General features: G+C 36.5%; 1 protein-coding gene across 1 annotated transcript in view; it reads right to left on the bottom strand.

Annotated features, from left to right (window-relative positions):
* PLXDC2 (plexin domain containing 2) overlaps positions 1-22,483 on the bottom strand; it is a 143,058-nt gene that overhangs the window by 73,586 nt on the left and 46,989 nt on the right. The window contains exons 5-6 of the mRNA XM_017741407.1: positions 3,015-3,137; positions 59-177 (exon numbers count right to left, since the gene is read on the bottom strand). Coding sequence (XP_017596896.1) covers positions 59-177; positions 3,015-3,137 — 242 coding nt within the window. The remainder of the gene's footprint in view (positions 1-58; positions 178-3,014; positions 3,138-22,483) is intronic.

The raw sequence follows: 22,483 nt of genomic DNA, 5'->3' as shown, positions 1-22,483 counted from the left end.
TCCAGACATGTATAAAGTAATTTGTCCACTTAAATGACAATTCTCAGACCCAACTTACTTCTTTGTAGCCGAAAATGATACGCCCATCATTGAGAAGGGTGGCCTGAAAAGTGAAACTCCCCAGGTTGTAATTATCCTGCAGATGTACATGGTCCCACTGGACAACTAGCGCTGTGCCTGTGAACCCCAGAGTGGGGGTAAAGAGGCAAAAGGAAGAAAAAAATGTGAGAAATATATTAACTGACTGTAGGAAAAGTACTTAACTGCAGTTACTTGAAACAAGAATAGTGATTTGTCTCTTTTTAGCAACTTTCAGTTCCACGCCTTGAAATGCCAAAGATATTACAAACACAAGTTGCAATTGAAATCCTCTTCAATGTAGACACCACAGTGCCACGCAAGCACCTCAACTACTGCTAAAGCAAGAGTGGTCAAGTAACTTGTTTGAAATTGCACAAGAAATCAACAACCACTAAAGGTAGGATCACCAGTTGGGGTGTGCTGCCATTACCACTTCTATGCAGTGGTTTTCTTTACACGATATACATAAATCCTGATGACTTTGAAATGTGAAGTGCTAATAGCATTCCCTGCTCACTAAAAGTTATTATTTCAATAATTAAGATTCTTCCATTAACTATGCATTAATTAAATAGCTTTATTATTTTTTTTTAATGAATGGTGCAAGCCCTTGCTGATGTTCTGCAAATTGAAAAATATTAGGTGTTGGCAATAAATAAATGTAGTTTAAATCAAACTCACTAAGAATTCATAGATGGGGTAAATAATGAGTCTGGTATGCAGAGATTTAGTTGAAAGAGCCTTGTTAATATTCATGGCAGTTCACTGGCTGAATATCTACTTACCACACTAAAAATATTCCTCAAGCAACTTGCACACCCTGTGAGCATGTTTTACAGATGTTGAGACACTTATCACTGAAACTGTGTTTACTGAGAATAACATTTTCATCTTTATATGCCTTCCTCAAAACCTTCTCTTTTTTTGCAGTAATAGGAGTTATGTGCTTTGATTCACACTTTAATTCCCTTTCTTCCTAGAATGTTCATGATACAGTACATATTCAGCTCAATATATTTTTGATAGATCCTTGAAAAATCCTTTGTTACAGATCTGTGCTGTAACTGTCATGAACACATCTTGACAGTGGTTGTCATGAAACTATGAGCATGCAAATTTTGGGTCCACAGTGCACCAAGTCCAACACATTGTCCCTTTTGTCTTTCCATACAGTAGATACTCATTAATTGTGCACACAGTGCACAAATAGTGCATTTTTTCCTTTGTGAACACATTCATTAATGACTTTCTGAATATTTATTTGATTGTATTAAATTTTATTTTAAGTGTAAATTAGCTTCTAAAATTATTAGAGCAAGATTAGCCAGAATTTCTTCTAGTTAGTCACTGATTACTTCAGATCTATGTGCACCTCAGAACCCCAAGCTAAAATGGAAATCAGTTGCCACCCAAACTGTTGTCTCATCCCAGGGGCTTTTATGTAGATTTGTGTGTACCTAAGCTCCTTGCAGTGAACTCCATCAGTAAGACTTTGATGGATCCCCACACTCTGTGCTTGCCCACTACAGATGCTGCTTTATGGCAGAGCACTTACTCATGGGGACAAAGCACAGATGAGTAAGAAATAAGGTGCTGAAGATACAATCTGCTCAGTTCCTTTTTACTTGTGTTAAGATAGAAAATTCTTTGTCCTAAAGCCCATGGAGCTCAAAAGATGATGTATTACACATGAAAAGGTCTCAAAAATCTCAAAGTACTGTTCAACCTTGTCATGAAAGCCATGTCATACAGCCTGATACATCTGGTGTGAAGGTTGCAAGTCAGGACTATAATGAGAATTAGCAACATCTTCTCCAGAATCCTCAGATTCTTCAAATAAAGATGAAAAATCTCTGGCCATAATGTTAAATAATTTAAAAAGAGAAAATTACACCTTTTTCTGTTTCAAAATTCTTCATGCAAGGAGTAGGATTTTCTCATGTAAGTATTTTACTGGATTTTTAACAAACAAGTGTTGCAATGACTAGATTGTAAGGAAAGGTTATGACTAGGTATAAAAGCTACAATACATTTTGATAACTGACCTAAAGAATAAAAAATAATATTGGAAATATGAAATGTTTTTGAACATGCTGGAAATTTTTTCTTAAATTCACTATAAATAAACATACATAAAATGGCACAGGTGTACCCAAGATGATTTAGGAGTCATGGATCTCATGATATTAAGTCATGATACTAAACTTTCTAAGTTTTAACTGCCAGTATAGTTGATCACTAAAGGCCTGAGGTAAGACACCAGATGCCTTTTAACCACACAGGCTATGTTTCTAAAATATTGATTATAACTGACTTCAAGAGAAAAATATCCACACATTCAAGGGCTTTGAAACTTCTCACAGAGTTTCAAGTACAACACTACAGCTTGCCTTTTCCTCTTTCAATCTTTTTTACAAGGAACTGTTGAGAACTCTTGGTGTAGATGAGTGTATTGGATTCCAATTCTGGGACTCCATGAACACTTAGTCATTGACAGGTTTATTAACCTTATCCCTGCCCTGCTTCTATGTATTCTTGCTATTGCATTCCACAAATGCTGTTTTCATTTTAGGTAGTGGGCAGATGGTATTCACTATATATATTTTGAAGTAACAGAATTTACCCTGTTATGTAGGACAGATTTTTCCTTTTAAAACTGATAAAATGCACTACTAGCTTGACTTTATGTACTTCAACATCCAGAAGACATCTGCTCGATAAAGAAAAGGCATTCATCACTCTTTACTGTGTTCAAAATTAATAATTACTTATAGATGTCGTCACATGCTTTATACAGCCTCTAAAATAAGAAAAAAAAAAAGAACAAAAAATTTTTAAAAAATCCTCACTGTTTCCTTCAAAAATAGTTATTTAGGAAAATAATAAGAGCCAAGGGATACAGACACATTTATTTATCAAGGACTGCTACATACCATTATCAAAGTATCTGACTGTTGAATTTCTTGACACACTGGGGTCAAAATTTGCCATTAAGGGTGCAATATATTGAGTAGCTGTTAGCATTCGATGCACAACTTCTCCAGTATATATGAAACCTACAATAAAAAAAAAAATGAGACCATTTCAGTAAATTCTGAAAAGATTTAATAGAATGGCAGGTTGAGTTAGGCATTGCCAGATCATTAAAGGGTCATCTGAGAGAAATTAATCCCACCACAAATTTTACAGTGAATTATATAAGAGCTAAAATTTCAGAAAAACGTCTGTGATGGCTGCCAAAAAACAAGATCCAAAATGAATAATGGAACAAATAGTTCAAGAAGGTTTTGTATAGAAATAAAAACAGTGAAAACTCAAGGAAGAATAACTCCAGTTAAGGGCAAAATGCAAGTCTGTGGCACTATGAAAATAAGCCATTTACCACCAGGCATATTCCATAGTGCTTTCTTCCATCCTTTCCAAAAATCTGCAGTTTGTTTTGCTCATGCTCTTTGTGACCTCTTTAAAAGTTAGTCTAACCCTTTTTCATATTTCTAGAGACACAGAGTAAGGGACTATTTCAGACAGGAGGTGACAACCTTTAAAGAAAAAAAGTCAGATGAGGAGTGGAACAGATAAGACTTTTTCAGGATTATAAGGCAAGTGACACTTCTACTACATTCTCTGCTGTGTCAGGTCTCACTAGTCTGCCCTATTCATCCCTGAATTGACAGTAGTCCTCAGAACAACAGTAGGCTTCTTTCATCTGAAGTGCTCATCCAAAACCTCTTACTGTTTGGAATTGGAGTCCTTCCTTTGGAAGAAGACCAATCATCTATGGTGAATACAGTAATCCTGCAGTTTTCTTCAAAGCAAAAATCAGTGTATTTTAATGGCAAGAACCTTCTTCTATTTTAAACAATAAATGGTCTACAAATAAACCTGTGTTGTTTAGGTTTGCCAACTCCAACTGGCTAATGGAACTAATTACTTTAAGTGCCCCAGACCAAAGCCTGACTTAAAAACTCCCATTGCCCTAGAATGAGTCTTTTTGTTACCCCTTGCCTTTAAGTTAATTTGAGCTACAGTCAGATCTTTAAAACTGAGGTTTGCATATTACCTCTCCTCCTAAAGTGTTTACCAGATGGTACCTGATGATGTTTTAGCTTTTTCTACTTCTATTGATTCAGTGACGTCTATTCCAACAGCAAACATCTCAACAACCAGAATAATATTAGAGTTGAAAATTTTCTAACATGAAAAATGTTATTAGAAAGACATATCAAAGAAATATAATTCTTTACTGGCAAATTATAGCATTATTTTAAACACTATTTATGCTGGTTTATGTTTCTTTTTCCATCTTCAATCATATTGAGAGTCTCCCTCTGCAACACCTTTCATTGCCAAGCCCAAGAGATCCTTTCTTCTTACATTTAGTATCATGGCAATACAACAGTGATGAAGGAGCCTATAAATCTAACTCTAAAACATGATTGTGAAGTTCCAAAACCAAATAAGAACCTGATCAAAACTGCTGTTAATGTATAGCATTAAAAACTATTAGTGTGCAACCTCACTTTCTTAACAATATCTCCATCCTAACTACTGTGAGATGAGAGGGTTCATTAACAGATTTCTTTGATATTATATAGGAAACCTCTGAGTGCATGAAAAAATAAGTTTCTGGAGTGCTTTAGGCATCCTTCTACTCCTGTACTCTTCTGAAATATGTAGTTAAATGCTTGACAACAGCTCATGGAACTAGTTCTAGAAGTCATAAGATGCTATAAACAAACAGATAAACAAAGTGATTCTCTGGAGTAATTCTCCTGCATGACTGCTTATAGTTCTGTGAAGTCAACTCATGTGGTGGTGATAGGAGACCTAAGAAAAAGTCAAGTGTGGGGAAAATAAAACAAGATTCACTTGCAAAGATTTGGCATCTGCCAAAGGGGTGACCTAGGAACTGAGCCGTTTTTTCTTCATTTAAAACATATCTATGTATTCAAAAGATACAGTATGTTAATATCTGGGCACTCCCTAAGTACTAAATTAATTCTTAGGATTAAACAAAACTTTTTTTTTTTCTGTAGGGGGCAGAGGGGAAGATTGGGAGGCAGCTTCCTCCAATTGAATATCTAAAGACCACTTCTCTCTTTTGGTAATTTATAGGGAGAGAGAAACACCAGTTTAAAAAGAGAATCTGCCCACACATATTTACAAGTCATTTATAAATGTAAGTTTTCAGAATACACAAGTCTGGCTAATTTTATTCTATTACTTATTTTGGGATAGCCAACTACCTTGTTAAAGTATAGTCCCTGAAAGGCATTTTTACTATTTCCTGCTTATTACTGTTTGCTGCTAATGTCATTCCCTTGATAAATAATCCCGTATGCTTATTTAGACATTTTTAATATGTATGATTTCACAGAAGTGTATTTCATATTATGTGTTGCTTATTATCCCTGTGGACATGTCCACACATCTTTTAACACAGTTGTGGGTAGGTCTATACCTTTGAAACCATTCCTCAAAAATATTTTGAAGATAATACAAAAAAAACCTTTGAATCTATATTCATATATTATAATTAGCCTTAACAGTTCACTACTTATTCATCCCTTGCACAATGATCCTACATTTACACAGTTTCCCTTTCATGCTTTTGTCCCATTTACAGTATAAATGTCACCCTTGTAACTAATAATGAGGCAGATACAATAGGAAAAGAAAGGACTTAATTGTGCTGAAACACATAACTAAGTAAATCAGCCCAAGTAATTAGTAACCACAAAGCGTATTTCGAAGTGTTTGCCGGATGCAGCTCTACTATAAACAAAAATGGAAAGCAGGAGGTGGATGATAGCTGGGAAGCAGGCAGGCCTTGCATGAAGATCATTCTAATGAGAACTCCAGTCATGCATTGGAACAACTTGAAAAGAAACACAAAGTCATTTCAAATCATCCCAGAGATTCAAAAGATGAAGCCACCGTTGACCATGGACATTTTATCATTGCAACTATGAATTAAAAAGAGTAGCAAATGTAAAATTAACTTATTCTGGAATGGAACTCTGCAGAAAATTGGCTTATGTTATCTGCGACCTAATTTTCTGACAATGCTAAATGCTCATGGTTGATTCATTTAGTCAAGGAAGAATTTTTCAGACCTGCAATTTCCTGAACCACTTAATCTCTCCTTTGTGGGAGGCATTGGTAGAGCTCTTTTCCAAAACTCTCCACAGGCTATACCTAGAAGAATAATATGCTCCTAAATACTGGAATGAAGACAAAAGGGGAAAAGTGCTCAGCATTTTGTAAGTTTAATATGTACATATAAATTTAACTAAAACTAAGGCTGAACTAATACTAAAACCACTTGTAAATCAAGAAGAGTATACTTCTAGTTCTCAGTGTACAAATTTACACTCACACAAATGGAAAAAAAAAAATATAACCACTTAAGCATGAAAGTACAGTCCCACTTGATGTAGGACCCTGACTTGATTTAAAAACGCATTTTATGTCTGAATTTACCCATTCCAAAATATGCTTCTTATCTGTTGCACGCTAACATATTAAGTTTACAAAGAAAATTTAATGTACAAGGTTACAACACTCTGCACATGAGATTTCTGTGACTTGCTTTTTTATATTCCTAACTGTGCACAAACTCAGTATCACTTGGAAAGTTTTTTGACAGTTTGCCAACAGAATAACAAAATATAGTTTCAAGGCAGCACAGGCAATGAGTCCTTTGAAATTGCTATTATGTGTCTAAAGAGAGGGTAGGATATGGGATATGTAGACAACAACAACAACAAAAAAAGAAAGATCTAGGCGGATAACCATCTTATAAGATAGCTGATAACTAACTTGTAAGATAAATCCTTGTCTCTCTCTGTGGTGGCTTGACTTTTGCCATCTGCCCCATGTCCACCCAGCTGCTCTCTCAGAGCCCTTCCTCAACAGGATAAGGGGACTAAATAAATTGAAAAAATGTGTGTGTCCAGACATAAACAGAGAAAACACTTGCCAGTTGCTGTCACGGGCAAGAAAGAATTGACTTGGGGAAAGTTAATTTAATTCACTGCCAGATAAAATAGGTTTGCATAGAGGGAAAGAAAGACAGATTAAAACACCTTCCCTCCACCCCTCCCTTTACCCCAGGCTTAGTTAGTTAGTGTCACTCCTTTATTCCCAACTTCTCTACCTCCTCTTCCCCACTGAGCAGTGGATGGGGAATGTGACTTGTGGTCAGTTCATAACACTTCATCTGTGTCACTCCTTTCTCCTCTCATTTTTTTCCTATTCCACTGCAGATCTTTCCCATGGGCTGCAGTCCTTTAGGATAAACCTGCCCCAGTGAGAATCCTCCACAGGCCATGGTTCCTCCAGGACATTTCCACCTCTCCAGTGCGGGGTCCTCCAGAGGCTGCAACGTGGGTGTCTGCTTCAGTGTGGCTCTTCCACGGCCTGCGAAGAAATACCTGCTCCAGCCTGGTCTCCTCCACAGATGCTTTGGTGCCTGGACAACCTCGTCCCTCTTTTCTCTCCTTGGCATTCACAGTGTTTTTTCTCATGCTTTTTGCCTCACTCCTGACATTGAGGTGCAACATTTTTTACCCTTTCTTAAATAAGTTCGCCTAGAGGTGCCACCAGGGTGATTCACGGGCTCAGCTGTCCCCTGCAGTGGACGTGTCCCCTGCAGTGGACCTGTCTCTGTCCAGCCCCTCACCTGCTTCTATAGAGGCAGTCACCCAACTACCTAAACATTACCACAACCTCTAATACAACCTAAAACTTAACCTAATATTTTGATCGTTTTATATATTACTTATGCCATATTTTACCTAGTATGCAAAAATAACATTATTTACCTGAATCATTGGAATTTCTTGTATCTTGTTAAGAGTTTTTAAAATTTACTTATTTTTAGTTTAGTAATTTTATAGTAGAAGATAGGTGGAAAGTTGCAGCTGAAACAGCACTTAACATACCAGTCTTACTCTCAGTAATTGTTAGCTCTTGCCCAGGTCAGGTTACTTACACTGTATAATACCTTTTGTCTTCCAGAAAGGAAAAAATGTTCTGGCAAAAAGAAAATAAGAGAGAAAAAGAACCATTGTGTCTGCTGGTGCTAAATAACAGCAGTGAAATAAGTTGATGTGAAATTATACCTTCAAATAGCCACGTCATTGCTTTCATAAAGAGCACATAAAATTTATAATTGATTGATCCAGAGTGGCAAGTTTTCTCTTTGGTTGAAAGTCTAGGGTGATATAGGATTTTTTGGTAATTGTTTTGATTAATGGTGCTGAGAATTTTGACTAGCATTTTATTTTCAGGATGTTTCTTGTTTTACATCTCACTGCTTCTGACATACCACATTTTTATCTTACATTCTTTTTCTTCTCTTCAGCAGTAACAGTAAAAACCTGATGAATCTATTCTTGTTTCTGGAAATAAACTACACAAGAGACATTTACATTCAATGGAAAGATGGCAAGATATGGGGAAATAAAATATCAGGAGTAGTGTTGCTCATGTATTTTTTTGGTGAAGCTGAAAAGTGTTGCATAGGCTTATAAAGGATAGCCCAAAACACTGCACTGTTTTCAACTATGCTGAAATGTGCTTTGCCTGTGCTTTTCCTGATATTTCTCCACCAACTATTTCTTTATTAAGCAAATTCAAGAATATGTTATGCTATTAAGCCCCTAAAATACATTGCAATGCTGAATTCTAGAAACAGATAATGCAATTTACTTTCACGCCTTGTCCTATATAGCCACTTTAATTTTTCTTTGATATTTCAGTGAAGTAAGCTTTAAGTAATGTCATTTATCCCCAGATGGCTAATTTATTGTTATGTCTGTAGAAGACTGTTATCATCACTGTAATTGACTGAAGATTACAGTGTAATTAAACAAAAGGATAACAGTAACTCCAGATCCCTCAGACAATCCATGAAAGTTAAATACCTTAATGAGCTTTCAAGACAGTGTAAAATGAACCAATCTCTCATGCTATTTTATGATTTTTCCCAGCCTTCTGGGAAAAATGAATTAAAGAGAGATTATACATATTTTTTTGCTTTGTTTTTGCTTGACTAGATTGAATGTCTAACACATTTCTTCTTTTGGCCTGAAAAGTGGGCTATCTGAAAGCTAAACCCCAGAAGGCATGGGCATAACAGTGTTTCTTAATTGCATAACCTTACAAGGTCTTCCTGTGAATCTGTGCATGAGGGTAAAAAGAAAAGCTACCCACAATTCTCTTACTCTTCTCTGTACTTCTGTGTTATCTTATGTAGATATTTAAAGGCCAGAAAATTAGTTTTTCACCATTATTTTTCCTGCTGCTTTGTTAATACTTAAAGCAAGCATTATCTGGAAAATTTGAGAACGTGCAATGTATGACATTGAGTAAATGTCAGTAAGTTTTCCAGCTTGCTCTAGTTTCTCTGCTATTCACCCTCTTTGTGAAAAGTACGTGATCCCGTGGAATATAATCCATTCTGATTAATATCCTATTCAGCTCAATGAAGGAATTTAGGGGATAACATATCGTGAAACTCTTCCAGTAGATGTTTTTCTTTTGACATGCCACAAGACATGCCTTGTCAGGAGACTGTTAGATACCACTAGGTAGAACATGGGAGCAAGAGGACTTTTAAGTAAGGACAATGATGGACAGCAAAGAACTTGCAAATATAATTGTAACTGAAGTGTCTGTTCACATACTTTTAATGACTCTAAATTGCAATGCTCTAAACTTCAGGAGAAAGAAACCCAAATGTTATGTAGAATCTAATGACTTGTATCTGTTCCTCTCTGATCATTCACGTACTTCCTTAGAGAAAATTCTTGGACAGAGGCATGAAATATGTTATCTACTCGGTGAGACACCACCATGTGATAGCTCCCAAGGGCCTCTCAGCTTCAGGCAAAGACCAACACAGTTCCTAGACAGGCTGGAACCAGACAAAAGAGGTTGATAGGAGGATTATCTCAGTTGGGACAAATATCATAGCAGCTGTGTCATTGTAGTATCTTTGGCACTGCTGAATCCTTGGAAGAGGCTTGAATAGAGCTGTTAGAGGGAAATCTAATTTTGAAGTCTGTTTCTAGCATTTTGCAGTCTGTTTCTATTATTTTGCAGTCTATTTCTGCTATTTACTGGTTGGATAAAACATCTTCATGCCTGAACAGCTCTTGTCATCAATAAAAAAGTTTGGATGGTACTGGATGGTTTTTGGATGGTCTTTTAATGTTTGAAGACATTTAATATAATGGGTTTCATGTTTGAATCAAACTGTTGTAATATCAATACAGATTTTTTTCTTTTGCTGCTGTCTCTCTCCTTCTATATTGCCACAGAGTCTAATAAAAATAACTGTCATAAGCTTTTATGCTTGCTCTGCTTATTCTCCTCTTTCTTCCATCTAACTTTTAAAGTTATTTGTTACCTGATAAATCACAGGCAATTTGAATCATATGATACACAGGAATTAAAAAAAATGAAAGACTTTCTGGTCATGATGAAGTCATTATTCTCCAATGTTTCAAAAAATTCAGTAATGAAAAGAAAAATAGAGTTAGAAAAATGCTCAATGCCATCAAACTGGGTTGTCATTCATTCTATAGAAGTTTGAAGCAACAAGGTTGCAGAAGACAAAAAAAAATTTTTCAAAATTTAAAAAGCCTGCTTAAAATTTATTCATAACTGAAAGACAGTTTGGTGGATGTCTGGGTTTCTACTGCAACAAATCAATGTTATTTGAAATACAACTTTGGGGGTTTTATGTAGAGTCTACTTCCACACTCATTGTATAATGCTATTGCATGCTTGTATTAATCCTTCACAAACTACTTAAGCTACATTCACATAAAAAACCAGCACACAGCATGTCAGGGAAGACTGCAGAGGCTAACATGAAACATTAGAGAAGTTTCAGGCACCATTAAATTACATTTCACATACATACATAAAAAAATAACACTGAAATAGCATGTAATGAAGATGGTTTTTATTCTATCAGGAACTTTTCAGAAGGGATTTTAGCTCTGTGTTGCTCTACTGTCAACATCCTGCCACAACTACGTGCTGTCTGATGCCTTGTTCTCCCACCACATATGTTTGTGCTGGACAGAGTTCAGAGAGGTGAGGCAGCATGGGTTTGCCTCAAGCAGAACTATTCAGCAGTGAATGTACAGCTCAAAACAGTGAGATAGCAGCTGGTAAATGTCCATGTGCAACTTGGGCTTCAGGGGAGGCAAGCTATGTTTGCGTGTTTCAAAAGAGGTTCTTCTTCATATGTGTTACTCAGTTAAAGGTTGTGTGAATATAAGCATATTAACCTGTTCTCTAGTTCAACTCTGCATCCCAAGAAGACTCTAATGCAGCCACTGTAAAGGAAAAGCAGGTAGCTCTGCCCCTTTCTGTCATTTTGGCCTGATGCCCAGGACTAGATACACGACTCATCAAATTTCACCACCAATTCATTTCTCATCTTAGTGAAATTAATAGCAGGCAATGCTTTGAATGAGGAACCTCTACCCTGGATCAAAAGTAAATAAACTCCAAACCAAACCTTTTTGATCAAGATCAGTTTGCCTGTCTATCTCTTGGTGCAGTGGACAAATGTTGTGTAGGCAGCAAAGGTGGCAGGCTGCAGGTGGTGCAGGTGGTGAGGAACACACAACAAGCAGGGACAACAATACCCAGCCAGATTTGTAACAGACACACTGTATCCTGAAGCTGAGACAATTTTGGTCTTGTCCATTCTTTGCCTCCTTTGTCCACTTGTTACCTCACAATCATTTTGGGCTACGCTCTTCAGTTGTGGAGCTAATCTATGAAAACATCTGGCTTAGAGAGACATGAGCAGAACTAAACAGAGAAAAGGCAAAAATCTAATAGGGGAAAATCTAGAATATATTAGTCTCAGTGTTTAGAATCCGGGAATTAAATCACATTATCTTTGGTATCATCAGTAATTCCCTTGGGTTTCCTCTCTTTTGCTACATTAGTTTACATTAATGCAAATTACATTACATGAAAGCACTGTATTGATCTGTAATTTAAAGCACACAAAAAAACCTTCTGCAAACAGGTGGGGAAATGGACCAATTTCCCTTCCATAAAGAGAAATATTGCCTATATCAAGTGTTTCTCTATGATCTTTCAGTTTTTATAAAATTTCAATACTAAAGACCTTCATGGTCTTTACCATCCTGGTCATACACAACTTTGTAATACATAATGGGAATGGGAAGGCCAAAACGTCTTTCTCAGTGCAGTTAATACAGGAAGATATTCACCCAGATCCAAAAAGATGAAACTTTCTCTCTAAGCAAGAAACTTAACAAAAGTCCCATAATGATGTCAGGAAAATCTGCACTGTCAAACTGGCTAATTACACTGCTGTCTTTTCAAATTAATTATTTTAATTAAAGAAAAAGCTTGCCCTTATCTTCCTATTAGAACAGAACCGGTGCTGTATCATGGTTCCAAGTCCAACGTTTTAATAATCTGACCAAAAAGAATAAATGACCAAAAGATATAAAAAAAAAAAAAAAAAAAAAAAAAAAAAAAAAAAAAAAAAAAAAAAAAAAAAAAAAAAAAAAAAATCAGTACTAGTTTGAACGAAATGATTACAAATTTCTGTCATGGGAAGTATACTAGCTTCAACTTTGAACAAAAAGACTGAAGTAAAAGTGACACCTTTATGGTTTCTATTTTAAAATAGTGTTTGTGTGTGTAAATAAACACTCTAAAGGGAAGAGTGAAATTACTTCTCTTATGGACATAAAAAAAAAGGAAAGCTCTTTGGTACTACTTCAAGACATTTTTAAAATGTGGGTGTCCCTTTAAGAAACCTGTTTTGGAGTTGTGCAGGCAGAAGTTGAGGAGCACAAGGGAATTGATCCTTCCATCTGAAGACCTCAAACCTGTGATAACCCATCTTTTTTGTCTTTTCCATATAGTTAGAGTGAGGAAATAGGCCATGGCTAGGCCGTGGGTGGCATGTAGAGTGCTGTTCAGAGTTCAGCTTGTCATAGGCCTAAAAAGCCATCAGTAGGAAGCTGATTTGTGTGCAACCTCTGCAAAGCCTTTTAGTAAATATAGTTCTGCCAAGTCTCATGGCTGGTTTTTAACACATTTTTAACTGGTTCAAGTGTAGTCATCAGTGGAATGCTGCACATGCTGTGATGGATTGCCTGGGCACTTTATTGTACAACAGCACTAGCCCTGCCAGGCGGTGCCTCATAGCACCAGGGAGCATGTACTAACAGAAACATCAAACTGGGTTTTATGTTTCTGTGCCTCAGTAAAAGTACACATGAAAACACATGGTTCATGTCTTTTAGACATTTGCAAAAGACTGGGTCATGTTTCATAAATTCACTATGCATTGGTACATGATCGGAAAGAAACTCTAAATGATTGAGATTGAAAATGTTTTATGTAGGTTTTCTGACCATCACACGATGAGCTAAAATAGGACTATTGGAGGAAGAGGCATAAGAACTAAACAGAAAATGTCTTTAGACTAAACTAGACCAAAAATTAATTTCTAAAAAATGGAAGACTTAAGTTACAATGTTGTTCTATGTTATGGAAGACATATGATATAATGCACACTTCACACTGATGATAAATGTTGGTCATTTAATCATATGGTAACTTACAAGCAGCAATAGGATATCTGTGGTAAATGCCATGTAATCGCAGGATTCATAAACAGTGATCCCTGCCTCCTAAGCCAAAGTGCAGGTTACAACATAATTATGTTTAGACTCAGTAAAAGTAATCATCAGATGTGGCTGGATTGTATTTGCCAAGAAAAAGCCATTTAGGGTCTGCCTAAAGAAAACATGTTCATTCCTTTCAACATTAGGAGCTGGTGAAGCATAACTGTAGCCCCATGACTCATCACCCACCCAAAAGATAAAAGTCATATCAGGAAACCTCGAAGTCTAGTCTTAATGTAGAAAGCCTTAGACAGACATTAGCTGTAATGAGGATAAGGCTGTTTCATCATGCTTTGGTGGAAAATATCTGTCTGCGGCAAAGGACACAATAGGCTGCTCTTCACATCAGATGACAGCTATAGAAGAGTGGTGAAAGTTTTTTCCATGAGCGTTTTAACCACTTCCTTTTGAATGAATAACAAAATGGAGAGCATGGATTAAACCACCAAGATGCAAGAAGAAAATCTTACCTCCCATGAAATCCCGAAAACAAAATACAGTCATGTTCTCATTCTATTATTTTTTTAAGAAATAAAGTTCCTGAAAGATTAAATTCAGGAAGCATGCACAGGCAGGTGCTGAAACAAAACTGCTTTCAGCTACCACCTGCACTCATAGTTGTTTTCATTGTTGCAGGTCATGAATGGCAGCAGAGGGAAAATGGAGAACCTATGAATTTTTTTACTTCATTCAGTTTGAACAAAACAATGCAGGTTCTATTTATTTCCCTTGAGAGAGTGTAGCATATGGCTTGTCATCCTTCTGTCTGCTGTCATGGCTCCATTAGAGAACTGATTATTACTTTTTACTCTTGTACAAAATTTACCCCCAGAAGCTGCTACTTTCACAAGTTGCCATCAGTACGGCAACTCACATTTGATTTTTGAGGAACACAATTACTTGTTCAGAGTATATGATCTCATTAGATAAGGTGCATATACTTCTTAATAGAGGGAAAAGACCACATTTTTTTTTACCACAGGATTTGATGACCTTTGTCAAGAAGTTAAGAAAAAGCCAGCAAGAAAAGATTTCAAATGTCCACCCTGAGTATACTCTTTGAGGCACTAAGAGAACAAAGCAAATTTTTAAAGGTTAACATCAGTACTATTTATGCTTTGACAATCTGCTCACAAATCTGTGGGTCCATCCTCTCTGACCTGGGGACTTAGCTGCAATGGCCAGTCCTCAGTGATGATTACAATGTTTTAAAATTCACCATGGACAGGAAAACACATAAAAAAAATCATAATTTGTTCTGACCAGAAATACGTTTTGTAAATATAAGCAAGGAAGAACCAGCTTCTTACCCTCTGTTACTAATTGTACTATGAGTATATAAAGGGCAAGTCATTGCTAGCAGTAACCAAGATTTCGTTACCGAGTCCAAATAAAAGCCCCCTGAAGGTTTGATTCATCTGGGAATGTAAAGAAGGAATAGCTAGTACAAAGGGTAGTGCAATCCTTTTAATCACACAAACATTTTATGAGACATTTCAGAAAAACAGGAACCTGGTAAGGGGTCAGACCCAGCTTCATCTGTACACTGCTGACATAGGTCAGTCACTACAACAGTGAGTAGTGAAGTTGTAGTGATTTCTGACACTGTTAGAGCACAGCTTTCTGAGCTCAGTGACTGCTGGTGAGGAAGCAAATGACCAAGAGCAGCAGAGTGATTTTGTTGATATTAACAGACCTACTATCGTGTGCATCCTGATTTCTTTGTATGGTATCAGACAGAAAGGAGTTTTGAAAAATAGGATGTCATGCAACTTCCTACATCAAACAAAGTGACAGAAGGAAAACTTTGAGTGTGATATACACAGGCATACAATGTAATAGAATAATATGTTTTATTGACAGAGAAAATAATGGTTGGGACATGTGTGATCAACAGGACTGATACACTGAGAAAGCCATCGAATCAAACCTGCTGTGATCATCTCTGTATCTATTACTCAGTGATAATACTGGGCTAGAGAGCTGAGGGATATCCTCTCCTGAACTGCACTAGTGCTCTGGTGCTTGTTGCCTCTTTTGCACTAAGCTACCTGGAGCAGGAGAGGTCAGTTTCCAATTGGTTAGGTCAGCTCTTTTCTTCTCTCACCTAAAGCACTGCAGAAGATGCAAGTTCTACATGGATTTTAAAGAACATATTTCTGTCCCTAATTTCTCTATTCACTACCCATCCTTCTCTATTTGGAGATGAACCTAAATTACAGCTTCTTACTCTTTGCACAAACTCAGTCACACAGACTAGACAACATCTCAAAAACACCACTGATGAGGATTTCTACCAGTGTGACTGACGTGACTTATATTGATTCTATCTGTGTGTGCTCAGTTAAATAATGTAAGATGTCAACTAAGATCAGCAAAGAAAACTTGGTACAGGTGTACCACAGGATGAATGTAATTATGTACAGATTCCATGTTGTCACTGCTGTTTTTCCTTCTGCAGCTGGTAAAAGTGGAAAGGTGAAAGTGGAAACAGGACTGCTCTGGTAGTGCCCAAACTCAAGTAGCAGTCACCAGAGAATGATGTCTAGTTGCTTTCTCTGAAGCTTTTTGTTAAAATGATGGTTGGTATCAGAAGTGAAAACTTTCCCCTTCCTACCTTTTTGGGGAAACTGACTTGAAATTCCCATCACAAAACAGGACTGCCTTCCCTTTGTGTACAGTACAGATTGCTGGCATCAAAATAAAAGCCCAGTAAGTGTTTATAACCTTGAAAGCAGTTGTTACCAATCTGTCACTAATGATCTTCATGCCAGTCTTTTTGCCTCCAAGACTAAACTCACACTTTTCCAGTGAAATACAACTTCTCAGTTCTTTATCTTGTTTAATAAACCCATCAAGGTGACTTAAATTCACATCCTCATCCAATGTCACATTCAGCCAAAGTGGACCCAACCACTTTACCTGCTTTCACATATCTCCTACCAAGGAACAGAAAACTAAGCCAGCAATAATACCAATGCTTCATCACCCCACCTCACTGAACTGCAGTATAAGCACTTCTGCTATCCCAAGATAGCTAGCAGGAAGGGTCAGCAGGGATGGAAACTCTTTCTTCTCTTGGCTGTGAAGGCTTATGTCAATTTAAAGCCCTCATGAATCCCCAGCCTTACACAACTTGGTATGATCAATGTCACTTTGGACATCTCTTGAGCTTTCAATTTCCACTTAAGACTCTCATTGGGCTAATCTACTACCTCTCAACCTTCTAAAACTTTTGGCCTAAACTACATCTAACAAATTTTTTTACTTCTGTGAGTGTAAAGTAAGAGCAAATCTGATAGTTAGATTTCACTTCTTTTTCATCAGTTCTAGGAAGATGACCTAATCACCTCTTCCTGAACTGAAATCACATGCCTACATGTCTAAGACAGCTGAAAAGCCTTTTCAACAATCACTGAAAGATGCTGCTGAAAACTGGAGAGACATAGGTTTTCTTCTCATTTGCAAGTACACAGATTCGGTGATGAGGCATGAGAAGAAAATCACATGGTATGAAAATTCTGAACTTGAATGTCTAACATTCAAGGTCATCCAAGATCAGTGTGTTCAATATTCATGTTCAGCTTCAAAATAAGCCAGTTAAAAAAAAAAAAAAAAAATTGTTATAACAAGATACTTAAAACCACTCAACCAGAAATGCTTCTCTATGGCATTGGTTCTTAACCTCATAACCTCACACTTTCTTTCAGCTTTTGAAAACTCCCTAAGCCTTACCAGGTTGAAAACAATGGCTTACAAATTTGATTTAAATGAATGCCAAGCCATTTTTCAATAGAAAAAAAAGCAGGCATGTCTCTTTAATTCTTATCACTTAACATAAACTATAGAAAGAGTAGAAGGACCAAGTGCCATTAAAAATGCCTATTGAAATAAGACTGATGAATTCACAAGATAGAATCACAAAGAGAGGACTCCACTATTCAATTTATGTTAAATATAAAAACTAAATTTTAATGTAGATTTTAAAATAATCAGGAAAATAATTTTTCATAAAATACATGCACATTATTTACAGTGAAACCTACAGAAAATCCATTCATTTTATGACAGTACATAATGCTTCAGTTATTCCACAATAGTTGGAAACACAAACAAATGAAAGCCCTAAATGGCTGAATATTCTACAAGTTGCAGAGATGAGTTTTTTCACATTTAGCAAATTATAAGAGTATTTAAGGGCCTGTGTCTGCAAAGGCTAGAAGGACCCTCAGTACCAATAGAGTTCAGTCAATATTTAGGGTGCTCACACTGGAAAAAAACGCCAGTGGTTTTGACAGGAAATCTTGTTTTCCACTTAGTCATTTTTTCTAACAAAGAGAACGCCTGTCTCTATCTCCTACCAATATAATCATAGCAAGAAGAATCTCAGCTACCATTCAGCCATACACGGAATCCAAGTTCAAACTTCTATACACTTAAGTCACCTCGTTAAAAGACAGCATAGATATCTGGGAGCACCAAGTCAGGATGGATCTTCAGCCCTAGTGAGACATTCACACACTCTTGGCAGTCAGATAGGTCTTGTAGCACAAGTGGCTGAATGCCATGGACAGTGTTTTCCATTTTGCTGAACAGACTCATAGAAAAACAGAATTCAGCCATACCTGGGGACCTTTCTGCCTGAGGCTTCTTCCAGACTTTCCATCCAACTTCAAATGAAAATTGTATTTACACCTCTGGCAGATGGAAATCATACATTCACTTAAGCACAAGAGAGGAAATCCTTGCATGCTTGGCAATCGCTGCTCTCTCAGCGTGTTTCCAGATTGCAGAGGGGGAAGGGGCCAGCTCTGAGGAGGGAATCCTATTGCAGATGCTAATAGCTTTCATCCAAGAAGGCTGTTAGGTGTTCTGAATTACCTTTCTCATTTCATTGACTACATAAGTAAATATATGCCTTAACTGAAAGTGAATTCCATCTCTCTTGCCTGGTTTCCTGTTCCATCTTTCCTTCCACCTTTAGAGAGAGGAAAGATTTCATTGCATAAAGGTTATTGCTTCTTTAAAAATCACAATAACAAAAATAATTTTTTGTCCAGTACATTTAATTAAGCATTTATAATGCTCAGATCATGTGGTTACTTTCTGGGTAGAAAAGATATTTTGTAAAAACTTCTTTTCTGTCACGTATATATTATTGCTAGCTAGGCAACATCTCTATAATGCCACTGATATGTTTCTTATTTCTTAGTATTTATTGAAATGAGCAAGCAGAGAATATATTTAAAAGAGTCAATACAGAAAATCCAGTAAAGGTGGCAGGTTATTTTGGGCAGAGGGATGGTGCTACCTCTCTTTCCAGAATAAAGAAGACAATTTTTTTTCCTTATTTCATCTTACTTTCTCAAGTTGTCTATTTTTTTTGTACAGATGGCATTAATTGTTGTATATGTAGGTTTCACAGGTTTGTACATTTACTTCTACTACCATTGCTTTGTTTTCTTCTTCTGGTTCTCCCTTGTTAACCGTTTTCAAACACGGGTGATTTTTGTGTAGATCAGGATGCTGGAAGTCTACACAGAGAGTAAACAGTGGCATGCCATTTCTACTAAAACATCACTTATTTCCACATTTTCTCTTCAGTACCATATATCTCACTTCCAAAGTAGAGATGTGCAGTCAAACACATTTCTCTAGTGACAATTTAATTTCAGCTAAACTTAAGCTTTTATTTGGGAATGTGTCATTGGCATGGTTTTACACATTTAATTTTCTTATAAGACATGCACATTGAGCTCTCACTTGACCTGCAAATCGGTAAACTGGGAAAGCTCACATACTGTAGAATAAGTACCAGTATCAGCTAGTAAGAGCTCTTGGGTGAAGTCCAAATTGAACTGCTGTGCGAGAGTTTCATTTTTTGTAAGTGCAGAGGAAAAAATATAACTACCACATAACATGAATCATCCAAACTCAGGAAACAACTTCAGACCTGATGGATGTCATCTTTAGAAAAGCACCTGTCTTGAAAGAGTGCACACAAATCCTTCTCTGATATGGCTGAGCTTCCATTGAGTTAGTAATGTGAAACAATTCACAAATTGTCCTTTCACATGTTAGAAAGAAAGTTCTAATGAAATCTACTGTAATCAGTGAAAAATTTGGATATAACCCAAGCACAGTTTTTCCAGGTCTCTTAACAGTAATTAAACATGAAACAACAAAAGAAACAAACATTTTCCCCCTCCTCCAAAAAAACCCCCAACAAACCCAACCCTCCTTTAAGAAAACACCAACAAAATGAAACAACAAAATGAAGCTCAAATTTCACTTGCTGTTACCACTGGAAAATGACGTCTTTTGGTCTACATTAGTGCTTTATTTTCATAAGACACAATTATGTCTAAATTTCATATGGAAAGCCAAATTTTTCATGTTGTGTTCATAAGGAGTCTTTGGCAAAATCTCCATATTCATTGTAGATGGTTAGTAAAATTGAGAAAAATTGACTACACAGAAAGAACACTGCACAATATTTGGCTTATCTAATTCATGCAGTTCTTGGGCACAACTCTTTACTGGATCTACGCCCTTTAATCTTATGCATAGTCAGTCAAATGTTTTCTGAATGAGCTGCCAGAAGGAAAGTACTCAGCTGATTTTTGATACCTTAATAAAAGTTGGCAGGATTTACCAAAGTTCTTCCTGCTTTTTCTTCCTTTTACTGCTGATGAAGAAAGGAATTTAAGATACGAATGTTGCAGATTAAGTCCTTTGCAGGGTACTGCTCACTACTCAGTTGCATATATTGAATATTTCATCTTGACTTTTCACTGCTACTGATTTGCTTCTGCTCAGATATAATTTTTCCCTTTACTGTCAGTCCTCAACACATCACAATTCAAAGTCTTTTTTTCTCTTCCTCCTTAATCTGAGCAGTTCTTTCCTGAGGCACTTGTTCTGGTCTTTGCAATCAAGTCATCTCTGCTTTCTCTAGCCTGCATGCTTTCCATACTTCCTGTCGTTCCCCATGAAACAGGCTGTTTTTCAGGTTAGAATTGTATCTTCTTCTGCAACTGACTCTCTGCAGGAATTATAATAGCTTTTCTGAATTTCATTGCTTAATTTCAACTATTTATTTCTAACTGAGGGAATTTTTGTGAAAAGATTAGGGTAAGGGATTCTGTACCTAAGAGAGCAACTCTTGATTTTAACAATTATCTGTGTTATGCAGCCTGCATGCTTCACAAAATTTTTGGCAGTATCATAAAAACCCCATAAAAAGTGGGGTTTTGATTTTTTAAAAAATATTTTTCTACAAAATTCAATGACTATTTCTCCTCTTGTATCAAGCCTGTTACTAAAGGTAGTTAGAACAGGACAGGACTACTGGCTCACATAAGCTACTTTAGCTGTGGCCTCAAACACATATCAAATTATTGTAAGTTTTCCTGTCCTGCTAAGTCTTCTGCTGATGAGATCTTCCATCTCACCTATTTTGACACTGCACTTCAACAAAGACCGAAATTTTATTTATTGGCACACTTACAGTCCTTGATACCAGAGATCTCAGAACCTGACAGGGTTGAGATAAATAATTTACTTTCAGCAAGGGCAATTCCCTTACCCTCTTTCTCAAAGTGAAGGTTTGTTGGAAATATATTCCTTTAGCTCATCATACTCTTTTGGTTTCTCATCAACCAAAAGAGTCTCTTTATTGCAGTGAATTCTCATACCAAGAGCAAAGTGAAAATGCCCTGTAGTGCTACAATGCTCTGCTATGAAGCTTTACTTCAGGCAGTGACTGTAACTCCTGAAACAGAAGATAAATGTGAAGAAAAATTTTCCTGGTTGGTAAGACATTTTTATCAAGCTGCATAAGAAACCTCCCTGAGATCTTACCATTTGATTTTCCAGGGAAGAGAGTTGATGGGATGCTAAGAATTCCTACTATCACATTCAGGTACTACCTGTTTATCCTGTTACAATGAGTCTCACAGAAAGTTCTCTGGGTCTACAGACTACTTTTTGCTGTGTCAAGCCTTGCTTTCATTACATAACAAAGGAGAATTTGGTTCTAGGTAACCTATTCCTGATACTTTAGTTCGCTTGAAAATACTTTGCTCAGTGTCATCTGCTATATCCTCACCTGAGACCAAATGTTAATTAGTTAAATGCTTGCTAGCTCCATTCTCTTCTTTTTTTTTTTCCCCCCCTTTAGTGCCACATAATAAAGCCTCTACTACATATAAAATTACGGAAGTGATGCCTCTTCCCTGTTAGCTGGATCTCAGATAAGGAATACCTTTCCAAATGCAGTCAAACTGAGTAAAACCAGACTGTGTTGAGAAAATGATCTATTACAAAGTTAAATTTTTTTGATAGAGACACCCTCAATCAATACCATTTGAAAAAATTAAAAAAACTCACGGACTAAAACTTTTTACAAGCACAATGCAAAATTTTCTTTTTGTCTCGAAGGAAAAAAGACAATTCTTCTGAACTCTTGGAGCTTTTTAAATCAATGGGTTTTAAATTTTAGTCTTTCTAATTGTGGTATCACAATAGAAGGTATCATGTACACAAAATCTGTGGAATAAGAGCCATTGAAATATATGCCTAGATATACTACAGTATTCTACAGCCAATTGGTTTTTGCTCTTTGTTTTCAAAAAAATTAGCTGATTAGCTGAAATTCAGGTGAATTTACTACTTTTGTTGATAGCAAGGAAGCA

This window comes from Corvus brachyrhynchos, unplaced genomic scaffold (assembly GCF_000691975.1).
Source record: "Corvus brachyrhynchos isolate BGI_N302 unplaced genomic scaffold, ASM69197v1 scaffold167, whole genome shotgun sequence".
Lineage (NCBI taxonomy): Eukaryota > Metazoa > Chordata > Aves > Passeriformes > Corvidae > Corvus > Corvus brachyrhynchos.
The sequence above is the reverse complement of the archived record's forward strand: the minus strand, read 5'-3'. Positions and strand labels throughout refer to the sequence as shown.